Source organism: Gopherus evgoodei, chromosome 2 (genome assembly GCF_007399415.2).
Source record: "Gopherus evgoodei ecotype Sinaloan lineage chromosome 2, rGopEvg1_v1.p, whole genome shotgun sequence".
In the NCBI taxonomy this organism is placed as follows: Eukaryota; Metazoa; Chordata; order Testudines; family Testudinidae; genus Gopherus; species Gopherus evgoodei.
Genome location: NC_044323.1, coordinates 84940361 through 84952933, shown reverse-complemented (window position 1 = coordinate 84952933; position 12573 = coordinate 84940361). Strand labels below are relative to the sequence as shown.

Here is a 12573-nt window from a genome sequence, read left to right as displayed (position 1 = left end):
AGCCTGAGCCCCATTACTGGGCGTCAAAGCCAAAGCCCGAGGGCTTCAGCCCTGGGTGCAGGGCTCAGGTTACGGGTCCCCTGCTTGAGGCTGAAGCCCCAGGCTTTGGCCACCCAAGCCAGGGGCAGTGGGGTTCAGGCTTTGGCCCCTAAAACAGGGTGGTGGGTCTCGGGCTTTGCGCCCACCCCCCACGTGGAGCAGTAGGAACTCAGCTGGTCTCAGGCTTTAGTTACTTCTGCTGGCGTCATGTAGTAATTTTTGTTGTCAGAAGTTTGAGAACTCCTGTATATAGACAAAACTAATAACAAGCATTAACACTTACATTGTGAAAGCTCCTAGAGGCCTCATTGTATCTGGCACTGCTCAGACAGAATAAATACCCGCAAAAGCTTATGTTCTAAAAAACAAGTCATTACAGATATGAGAAATCATATCAATTCCCTGTCCCCAAATTTGAACTAAAATGATGCTTGCCAGACTTTACTTTTATCTTTTTGCATGTATATTTTATTGCTTTCCCCTGGTCTGTTTTTTGTCCTTTTAGATTGTTAGCTCATGAGAGAACCGTGCTGGCCACTAAAAGAAACATACAAGGTGGGGTTTTCAAAAACATTCATCATTGACCTGGCTTTGTTCCCATTGGAGTAAATTTTACCATCGACTTCAGTAGAAGCCGAATGAGGCCCACACTAAGTGTTTTTGAAAATTCCACTCATAATAAATATCTCTAGCACCTTTTGTCCCAAAGCACTATGGGCCAAATTCAACAACCTCGCCCTTTCTATCATAGTCCCACTACAATCATTTTTAAAAACTGAGATTGTTATCAATTCACAATAAGGCAGAATGGGATAATTAATAAAAGTCAGTTCATTTTTTAATTACTATTATTCTGGGACATGTTGGGACAAAAGTCTATTGCTTTGTGTGTGTGTGGGGGGGGAACATGGTGGTATTATCTCACAGGCAAAATATTTCACAGGCCTGTCAAAAAATAATCCTGTCCTTGGTTCCTGTTTTCAGCTCTGCACTGACTTGCTTTGTGGTCTTAGACAAATCACTTCACAACTCTATACCACAGCATGATCACCTGTCAAATAGATATTACTATACCCATTTCAGAAGGATTGTAAGAGACTTAATTAATTTGTTAATGTTTGGAAAGGAATTTGAGATTTAGATGAAAGGTACGGTATAAAAATGGAAGCTATTTATTATTATGATTTCCATAGGGTGAGATTCTGCTTTCCTAACTCACATTAAGTAGTTCCTTACTGTAATTAGTCCCTGAGTCCACAGCAGTAATGAGAGGTGTGTGTTTGGGACTCTGACTGAATAAAGAAAGACTTGAATCTTGGACCAGTGCTTTTCAATTTAAGCAGTTTTCAAGCCAAGCCTGCTTAAAAGGAAAGGTACAACCACTTTAAAACCAGCTGGTAATTGGTTTAAATGCATGTAAATAAAGGCTACAGCTGTTTAAATAAGGGGTGGACATAGTGACACTTTGGTCACTTGTCTTCAGTTATGATCCTATAACCTGGAAGGTAGAAAGCTCCAAAAAATGCTTAGGTAGTGAACAAAACTGAGTGTAAAAAGTAAGCTAGCAGTGCCTGGAACATAGGGTCCACAGCTGCTAAAAAGGCTGTCCTCATAACATTAACTTGCTAAATACCAAATGTAGGCCTCATCTAGAGGTCTAAAACCAAGAAGAAAGAATGGGCTACTACTACCACTACGGGAAGCAATCCAGGGCTGTTTGAGGCCAAAACTTCAGGGCAATGCTTCCTTTGATGTTTAAAGAGATTAATAGATCCTTTCATTCTGGCATCCCCTAAGCTAACATTAGTTATGTATATAGTCTTCTTTGCTATAAACTATACAAACAGCAGACATTGCATATGAGAATATGTTATAGTAGCTTTACAACCTGGACCACAATAATTATCTAAGGGCTTGTCTGCACTGACAATTTATAGCACTGCAACATTCTTGCTCAGGGGGGTGAAAAAACAAAGCTGTGCTCCCAGTGCTGGCAGCTTTGCCCCTCGTGGAGGTGGTTTTTTTAGAGCACCAGGAGAGTGCTCTGCCATAACCACACAAATCATGTTAAAGTAGTGCTGCGGCAGCGCTTTAACATTGCTAGTGTAGACTAGCCCTAAAGGAATAAGACTTAAGTATGCATGGGCAGTAGATACTGTACAGCAAAGTTAGGAGCCCCTAATAAAAAATACAAATTTGCTTGTTCCTGTTTCCAGTTAAGTAATTGGTAAAAGACCAAATGATTTTTGAGCAGGATTGGGCCGAGAGAGAACAAATTCTGGGTACTTGATTGGAGACTAACATTTTATTAAGAGCTCATGCTATTATTTGACTTAGATATTTCAGTAGAAAAATCCTAAACAACAGAAAATGTATTTCAAGTGAGATTCTGAAAAGAAAGAATTTCACTTTATATAGCAAGACCATTTATTACTATTATTTAACATTGACAAAGTGATCTGTGCTGTTCAATACAGACACGCCCCCGCGTTATGCAAACCTGACTTATACAAATCCGCACTTACGGAAAAAGTTCCATAAGCTAGGAGTGTTTTTTTTGTTTGTTTTTGTTTTTCGGTGGGGGGGGGGGGCAATACAATGGTCAGGTATACGTTTCCAACTTACGCAAAATTCGGTTATGCAAGGTATTCTGGAATGGAATGATTGCATAAGTTGGGGAGCATCTGTACACAAAATAAAGCTCCTGGCCTGAAGAACTTCCTATCTGAAAAACAGATAAGGAGGCTACACCACACATAGGGAAAGAGAGAGAGAAAAAGAGTATGGAGGGGTGGGGAACTGGTTGGCTAAACACTAACATGTAAAATCAATGTTACACCCTCATTTCACCTGGATTACTGTGGTCAACTTATCTCAAAAAGGATATTTTAGAAGTAGAAGGCTTTCAAAGCCAGGTATAAAAACTAATTAGAGACATGTAAAAATTTCCATATGAAGAGAGACTGGGACTGTTTAGAGAAGAGATGGGTAAGAGGGAATATAGGCTTACAAAATAATTAATGGCAGACAAGGTAAACTGTGTGCTCCTATTTGCCATGTTTCATAACACGAGAACAGTCCCTGGAAAAATCATGGAGCAGGTCAATTCTGAAGCACTTTGAGGAGAGGAAAGTGATCAGGAACAGTCAGCATGGATTCACCAAGGGCAAGTCATGCCTGAGTAACCTAATTGCCTTCTATAATGAGATGACTGACTCTGTGGAGGAGGGGAGAGCAGTGGACATGTTTTTCCTTGACTTTAGCAAAACCTTTGATATGGTCTCCCACAGTATTCTTGCCACCAAGTTAAAGAGGTATGGGCTGGATGAATGGATTATAAGGTGGATAGAAAGCTGGTTAGATCGTCAGGCTCAACGGGTAATGATCAATGGCTCCATGTCTAGTTGGCAGCCAGTATGAACCAGAGTGCCCCAGGATCAGTCCTGGGGCTGGTTTTGTTCAATATCTTTATTAATGATCTGGAGGATGGCGTGGATTGCACCCTCAGCAAGTTTGCAGATGACACTAAACTGGGATGAGTGGCAGATATGCTGGAGGGTAGGGACAGGATACAGAGAGACCTAGACAAATTAGAGGATTGGGCCAAAAGAAATCTGAGGTTCAACAAGGACAAGTGCAGTCCTGCACTTAGGAAGGAAAAATCCCATGCACTGCTACAAACTAGGGACTGAGTGGCTAGGCAGTAATTCCGCAGAAAAGGACCTACAGGTTACAGTGGACGAGAAGCTGGATATGAGTCAACAGTGTGCCCTTGTTGCCAAGAAGGTTAACGGCATTTTGGGCTGTATCAGTAGGAGCATTGCCAGCAGATCGAGGGACGTGATCATTCCCCTCTATTTGGCATTGGTGAGGCCTCATCTGGAGTATTGTGTCCAGTTTTGGGCCCCACACTACTAGAAGGTTGTGGAAAAATTGGAAAGAGTCCAGCGCAGAGCAACAAAAATGATGAGGGGGCTGGAGCACATGATTTACGAGAAGCTGAGGGAACTGGGATTGTTTAGTCTGCAGAAGAGAAGAATGAGGAGGGATTTGATAGCTGCTTTCAACTACCTGAAAGGGGGTTCCAAAGAGGATGGATCTAGACTGTCCTCAGTGGTACCAGATGACAGAACAAGGAGCAATGGTCTCAAGTTGCAGTGTGGAGGTTTAGGTTGGATATTAGGAAAAACTTTTTCACTAGGAGGGTGGTGAAGCACTGGAATGGGTTACCTACGGAGGTGGTGGAATCTCCTTCCTTAGAGCTTTTTAAGGTCAGGCTTGACAAAGCCCTAGCGGGGATGATTTAGTTGGGGATTAGGTCCTGCTTTGAGCAGGGGGTTGGACTAGATGACCTCCTGAGGTCCCTCCCAACCCTATGATTCTGTGATTCTAACATGAGGACGTAAAATGATCAAGCATGCCAGAGAAGCACATTGCAAAAAGAGAGATTGTGCTGAAGTGCTTCTCTGTGAATCAGAGCCCTCCATCTCCATGTGCAAGCAGATTGGACTCTGCCTAGCCTGAAACACTGACAAGACCTGCTCTACCTCACAGAATGGATGAAAGCAGACAGGAGCGGAGCTGGAGCTGCATCTCAGGACTTTTATTTTGCAAAAATCTGTTAATCTCTAGTGCTTTTTAAGAACAGGTTAAGAAATTCCCTTATAAACCATGTTCCTTGCCTTCCTACCATGTTTTCCCCAAAAGAATTGAACTAGAAGTCAGGGTGGATCTCTGGGGTAGAGGGGGAGCATGTGTAAGCAAAAAGGAGGATGTCTACCCACCAGTTTGGAGCCCCTGGGAGCAAATCTGAGAGCCTGCATTGCCAGACTCAGGTGAATGGGCCTCTAAAAGCAGCTGCATAGACAAAGTTTTGAAGTTTAGGGTTGGCATGGAGCTTGGTCTCTAAAGCTCACTCCCTTCCCTATGTGTTATGGTTGCCAACCCTTCAGGTTTGTCCTGGAGACTTCCAGAAATTAAAGATTATGTCATGTGATGAAATCTCCTGGAATACATCCAACCAAAATTCAGGTATCAGAGGGGTAGCCATGTTAGTTTGGATCTGTAAAAGCAGCAAAGAATCCTGTGGCACCTTATAGACTAACAGACCTTTTGGAGCATGAGCTTTCGTGGGTGAATAACCTCGTTATCTCTAGCTTGCTTCTTGCTTGCATATATATACCTGCCCCTGGAAATTTCCACTACATGCATCCAATGAAGTGGGTATTCACCCACGATAGCTCATGCTCCAAAACGTCTGTTAGTCTATAAGGTGCCACAGGATTCTTTCCAACCAAAATTGGTAACCCTGCTAGGCTTCAGAACTCCATCCTGACCTGTAACTTCAAATTTTAGAGCACCCAGCATGAGTCTGTTGACTTGGGCTAGGAGGCTCATGCCCACATGCTCCAAAACATTGCATAGACAGGCCTATGCAGCTCAGAAGGTCTGAGGTCCTGGTTCCAGGACAGTTGTAGGGTTGCCAACTTTCTGACCAAACAAAACCAAACACCCTTGCCCCGCCCCTTCTCCAAGGCCCCAGCCCACTCACTCCATCTTCCCGCCTCCCTCTGTTGCTTGCTGTCCCCCATCCTCACATGCAGTTGGACTGTGCAGTCCACAGTGGTTTAGAAGCATGTTGGGTCTAATTACAGAGGGTGACTGAGCCAGGTTGTAACAGGCATCACACACAAGTATTTCTTTTAGGAGGGATTTGAGTAAGTAGGAGGTGGTGGCTTGGCAAGCTGGCATGAGGCATTCTTTCCAGAGGGCACTGTGGAAAAATTCATGAGTGGGAGAAGGGAATTAAGGTATTGAGGCTGGCATGTTGTAACTGTTTTATGTTTTGTTGATAATTTATATATGTTTTTATTTTACAAACCTGTTGATTTAATATTCTGGTAATCTTCCAAATAGCAGCTAGGATATGAAAGACTGCACAAGCACATTTTATGAACAGTTAGACGAATTTGTGTCCTACCAGAAATGTTTGTGCTTTAAAGGGCTGAATTCTCCTGTCTGCTAAATCCACTCTGCATCGGATGGAAGTTTTCCCATGTTTTTAACTGACCACAGAGGGCCAGTGGAGAAGTTTCTTTGTGTTGGGATAATTCTCTGCTGGTGTATCTGCTTCCTACATCAGACACATAACCCCTTGTTATGAGGGGAAGCAGGGAGTGTGTTAGGGGAAGGAGTTCGGGAGAGTGAAGCTATACATTATCCCTCATAGTGTAAGTCAGCACAAGGGCACAGCTCTCTTACATGCTTTGGGACCAGGGATGGAGAATCTGAGACAGGCCTCAGTCAAGAATCTACCCTAAGTTGTTAGCCTATAACAAGACAGTAAACACACAAGACTTTGTACATTATAGACTGATGCATTTATAGTTTCCTCTTATTGATTTCTTTCCTGCCTCTCGCTAGGCTCAGGGTCATGACTTCACTATCTCCACTGAAGGCTAAACAGTCTTTGGTTTTTCTGATTCAGTTTATTTTCCAGATTCTAGGCATGGTTCTCTAGGCTCGTATGCCAGCACAAACCAGGAGAAATTGCATCAACTTTCAATTGAGTAAAACTGGTGTGAGCTCAAAATCAGGCATCCTGCCCAGATAGCAAAATTTTCATTGGACTGTAATTATTTTTCAGTTAACAGCAGAAATATTAATAGTAATGCAGTCTTCTATTTTTTGTCTTTAATTGAAACTTTTGTTTAGTGTTGTAAGCCTTGATTATTTCAGGCTGTTGTGAAATGAGTAGTGGGTATGAAAGAGCTGGGGCAGTGTCTCTATATTAAACTCAGACATTATGTTATTTCCCCTATATTGCACTTGATTGTTCTTGGGTAACCGTAGGTTCTGGAACTAGGGGTGCTGCAGCGCCTCCTGGATTGAAGTAGTTTCCATTATATACAAGCTTTACAGTCCGATTCAATGGCTCTCAGCACCCCCACAATAAAAATTGTTCCAGCAGCCCTGTTGGTTATCTATTTATTGAAATAGATGTGTAGTCCAATTGGTGATGGCCGAGGGCATTATTCTGAAGTCTAGTCATCACTATTTACATACCCGGCACTATAGATATATATCTATACATGACTTACAAAGGAAGGCTGAAAGAATCGGGTTTGTTTAGTTTGGAAAAGAGAAGACTGAGAGGGGACATGGTAGCAGTTTTCAGGTATCTAAAAGGGTGTCATCAGGAGGATGGAGGAAACTTGTTCACCTTAGCCTCTAATGATAGAGCAAGAAGCAATGGGCTTAAACTGCAGCAAGGGAGATTTAGGTTGGACGTTAAGAAAAAGTTCCTAACTGTCAGTGGTTAAACACTGGAATAAATTGCCTAGGGAGGTTGTGGAATCTCCATCTCTGGAGATATTTAAGAGTAGGTTAGATAAATGTCTATCAGGGATGGTTTAGACAGTATTTGGTCCTGCCATGAGGTCAGGGGACTGGACTCGATGACCTCTCGAGATCCCTTCCAGTCCTAGAGTCTATGAAAATCCCAGCAGGCAAGGCTTTCATTCTTCTGAGATACATAAATACAGATCCATATCACATACAGTGAGTGTTTTCCAGATGAGACCTTTCAAAACTGAGGTCCTGTCTGCTCTGCATGGACAAAATCCCATCGCATATCTCAGAAGAGCAAGGGTTTCCCTGTGTATCCCTAGCCAGAATTTCACCTACTCTGTTCTTGTGCAGAATGCAAAGCGCCCCAGGGCTGCTACCCTTCTACTAAAGAGCTGACTGTATTTCAGTGGCAATATCATTCCTCATTTATAGGGCCTAATCTGATAGGCCTTTTTGAGGCAAACTCCCATTGAATTCAATAGTCAAGACTTAGTTTGACCCTTCAGGGTCAAATACATCAAATACTATACTTCTTCGAAAGTAAATTTTTAGCAATGTATTCTAGAAATTGTTTTAGTCTTTCCTTGAAGAATACCTTGATAAGAGCAGGCTGTTTTTACACAGTCAGCAGTGATATACTTTTTGTTGCATACAGTGGTCTAGCATTAGAGATTCAAAGTGAAATCCTGGCCCTTTAGAAGTCAATGGCAAAACTCTGACTTCAATAGGCCCAGGATTTCAACACCATCCCTTTGTCTTGTTGATATTTGGTATAAAAACAGCACCAGGTTTGACTTTTATAAATTTGGCAGTACTAATCATTGGGAAGCAGTTTCTGACAATGGAATATTGTTCCCAGAAAAAAGCTTTAAAAGGGGTATTATGGTTGGTAATATTAAACCCCAACACTAAGTGACCATTTAATTGAAATATCAATGTTGATAGTGTAAGGCTGCAAAGTAAAACACTCAGGGATCATGAAATGCCTGTGAACCTTAACTTTACCTCCTTGCATGTATACATCAGTCAATTACCTGATCACATATGGATGAGAAATTCCTATCAGGGCTGGCTTTAGGAAGTGCGGGTCCCAATTCGAACAGTTTCGACGAGGCCCCGGCAGGGATGACTTAAAAACACACAAAAAACCACACATGTAAAAAAACACATGGGACTTGTACTCACTGGGCGGTGTTCTGAGTCTTCGGTGGCACTTCAGCGGTGGGTCCTTCACTCACTCCAGGTCTTCAGTGGCACTGAAGGACCCACCGCCGAAGTGCCGCCAAAGACCCAGAGCAAGCAAAGGACCCGCCGCCGAAGTGCCGCTGAAGACCCGAAGTGCTGCCTGGTGAGTAAAAATTAAAAAAGCACCTCTAGCCAGGAAAGGGATTCTCACTGGGCGCGGGGCCCTCTTAGGTGCGGGGCCCGATTCGGGGGAATTGGTGGAATAGGCCTAAAGCCAGCCCTGATTCCTATCAATTCACATATGCATAGGCAGAGTGTCAGTGGAACACTGGGAGAGCATTTTTTTTAAAAATAAAAAGATAACATTTTGCATAATAGATGACATTATATACACTCATACATATATATTTAAACCTTCATAAATTGGGCAAATAAAAATTAATTTTCACCAGACCACTGGAAGGCATGTGTTCCAGGGAATATTTTCCCATAAATATTTAGGACTATTTTTAAAAATTTGAAACTTTTGAAACAAAAGCAGAATTGTCTTTTTTCCTCCCATTTATTCCCCCTGCTTGAAAACAGCTGAACTGTTTTGCTAAAAATTTTTAAATGTTGCCCTCAGGGAGCAGAGTTGGAAAATAGTCTAAAAGGTGAACGCTTGATAAAATTATAAGCAACTGAAAAGGTTCTTTAGAGTGGAAACATGTATACAACTTTAACTGGGGGCATAATAAATTCTATATGCTTTTTTAAGAGTGTTGGAAAGTCAGTAAATTTAAAGTTAAAATTGTAGCAACATTATCCAAACTGTATATAACTTGCTATAATATATCAGAGTTATGGTGACCACTTATATTTCAATGAAAGGCAGAACAACATATAAAATATGGTAAGCCATGTTTTAAGGGACACCACTACACAACACTTAATTCACAGCATAACAACAAATCTTCATTCTAGGAGCCCAGCGTTTTTTCTACCAAATTAAACTTTAAAAAAAAAAACTTTTTCAGATGAGACTGAGGCACACATTGACTATGAAGATAATTTTCCTGATGACAGGTCTATGCCTGTGGCTGGGCATGAGGAAGAGCATGGCAAAGAGGAAGGGGAGGAGGAACAAGAGCAGGAGTTTTCCCACCCTAAAGAAACAGAGGCAGAAAGAGTTGGAAGCAGCAAAGATGTTACTCAGGGTATAGATTCTACTGAGAAAGGAAGCAAGACACCAACTGAATCACCTGTATCATTGCTGAGCCAAAAACACTTGTTTTGGTTCCCTGCAGAGTCTTTCAATGAACCTGAATCTGACAAAGACACAAACGATGCCACTAAAACACTATTTTCTGATGGCAACAACCACATTGGAGTGAAAACCATCTATAATGAACCTGGCAACAAAATGATTTATGACAGCAAGGATTTCCACATTGGACCTGTTTTTGTGAACAATGATACAAAGACAATGAAAGATACAGTCACCAATACTGATGAATCCTGGTTAGATGGTTACCCTGTAACTCAGGAAGCAGTGGAGGATGACGAAGAGGAGGATAAGGTTGATGGATCAATGGGAACAGAAGATGACATTATCCTTACAACTGATCAACCAAATCATGTTGAAGTTAGGAAAGCAGGCAACAGTAATCCAGCCCCAGACAAGGATTTAACACAGATTGTGGCAGCCCCAACAAAGATGCATGATTATGGGATCAAAGAAGTACCATTAGTACTAACACCAACAAGTGCTCCCGAGAACGTGAGTGCTAGCAAGGGCTCAGAGGATGTGATCAGGTATCATGCAACTACATCTTTGGGATTTGTGACTCGGGAGTCTACTACAACAACTACACAGCATGACTGCCCTAGCTTGAAAATTGCTACATTGAAAACCTCTACAACAGTCAGTCCCATTGACCACATTCCATATCCAGAGGCAGAAGAAACAACAGCATACTCAACACAAGCAGCAGCCACTATACCAACTCAGGAGGTCTTTACTAACTCATTGTCTAATGAATTTCTTGAGCAAGAAAATCTCACTGATGGCACAGGAGAAAAACTTCTTCCCACTTCTGAATCTTGCGTAGGAGAGAATTGTCCTAGCCCAAGTAAAGGTCCCATGATAGCTATCACTGTGATTGTTCTATGTTTATTACTGTTTGTATCTATACTGGCGGTGTGGTGTTTCAAAAAACGGCAACAGAAGAGTTCTGTATATAAATTGAACGGAAAAGATCAGGCTAGACATCCCCATCACCACCAACAGATTGAAATGCAGAAAGTCTAACCTGCTGCCTGTTTTTTGGCAGACACTAGAAAGCAAGAAAAAAAGTCACATGGATGGTGGACACTGAAATCCATCAGTGCAGGAAGCAGAGGGCAAAAAACCAAACAAAAACCAAAAAAAACCCTGTGTGAGACAGAAGGAAGTTCAGCTGTTTGAAATCACAACTTAATATATCTTGACATTTCAGTGTTAAAGAATCTGTACATTTTTACCACATGGGTCTTTTTGGAGATCTCAGCAAAAAAGAATGTAGTGCAACTGGAGATCATCCAGCATTTACATTTTGCTCATATTAATTAATAAAAGCAAATTCTTTGTCTACGACATTGTCTGGTTACAAACCAATGGCAGGACTGGTCAGACCTTTCTGCTTTACTTTCAGTGAGCCAGACAAAGAGATGTGGGGCAAAAGTCTCTCTTTGAGCTACTACATATGTTGGTGTTTGTTATTTCTTTTAGAACTAACCAAAAACCAATGATTACATGGCATATCATGTGAGGAAAAATATTTGGTACAGTATGTTAATGTAATGGGTGATATTGCATTTGGAGAGAGGATCACTAAGGTACTTTTCTTCAATGTTGTGAAATTTTCTTGAAGCACATTAACCAAATATGTAGGACATTAGGATATTTTGGGGCTAGGGGATGTTGTTTTAATCTTTGGAAAGAAGTGCTTTTTTATATTAATATTTTTTGTGGAATTAATGCTCTCACTGGAATTGAGATAATACAAATACTAGAAAACTCCATTTTTCCTTTAAAAGTAAGCAAGCACTGTGGTAGTCAGTGCATTCCTCCTTTCAGGTGCTATGAGTAGCCCCTTACTCATCAAGGAGCCAAACAGGAATAAAGACCTTGGCAGGAAAATACATCTAAAGTAATTTGTTCTTCTGAGTAATAATGCTTTAAGACCAACTGATCAAAATGTTGAATTTAAATACACAGCCTATAACGTATGAATTAAAAATGTTATGTAAAATACATTTGCCACATTCTTCTATGGGATGACCGAAGTACACTTGTATACTCAAATATGTTTAAAAAAAATAATCTTGGGGTCAGATGGTTCTCTGAAAAACTTCTATTCAATGTGCAGCAGCAGTCAAAAGAGCTAACAATGTTAGGAACCATTAGGAAAGGGATAGATAATAAGACAGAAGAATAATGTCATGATATAAATCTAGGGTACTCCAATACCTAGAATACTGCATGCAGTTCTGGGCACCCCATCTCAAAACAAAACAAAATTAAAATTGGAAAAAGCATGGAGAACGGCAACAAAAATTATTAGGAGTATGGAACAGCTTCCAGATGAGGAGAGATTAAAAAGACAAGGACTGGTCAGCTTAGAAAAGAGAGGAGTAAGGTGGGAGATGCTAGAGGTCTATAAAATCATGAATGGTGTGAAGAAAGTAAGTGTTATTTACCCCTATACATAACATGAAAACCAGGGATCTCCCCAATTAAATTAATAGACAGCAGTGTACTTCTTTGCACAGTGCACAGTCAACCTATGGAACTCATTGCCAGGTGATATTGTGGAGACCAAAAGAATAACTGTGTTCAAAAAAGAATGAGATAAGTTCATGGAGAATAGGTCCATCAATAGCTATTAGCCAAGATGGAGAAGGATGCAACCCTGTGCTTTAGGTGTTCCTAAAGCCCTGACTGTCAGTAGCTAGGACTGGACAACTCAATAATTGCCC

General features: G+C 41.3%; 1 protein-coding gene across 1 annotated transcript in view; it reads left to right on the top strand.

Moving 5' to 3' along the window:
- Positions 1 to 11625, top strand: part of SUSD5 (sushi domain containing 5) — a 77019-nt gene extending 65394 nt beyond the window's left edge. Inside the window, exon 5 of the mRNA XM_030549351.1 lies at positions 9591 to 11625. Within this exon, the coding sequence (XP_030405211.1) occupies positions 9591 to 10864 (1274 nt within the window). The 3' untranslated portion in view covers positions 10865 to 11625. The remainder of the gene's footprint in view (positions 1 to 9590) is intronic.
- The last annotated feature ends 948 nt before the right edge of the window (positions 11626 to 12573 follow it).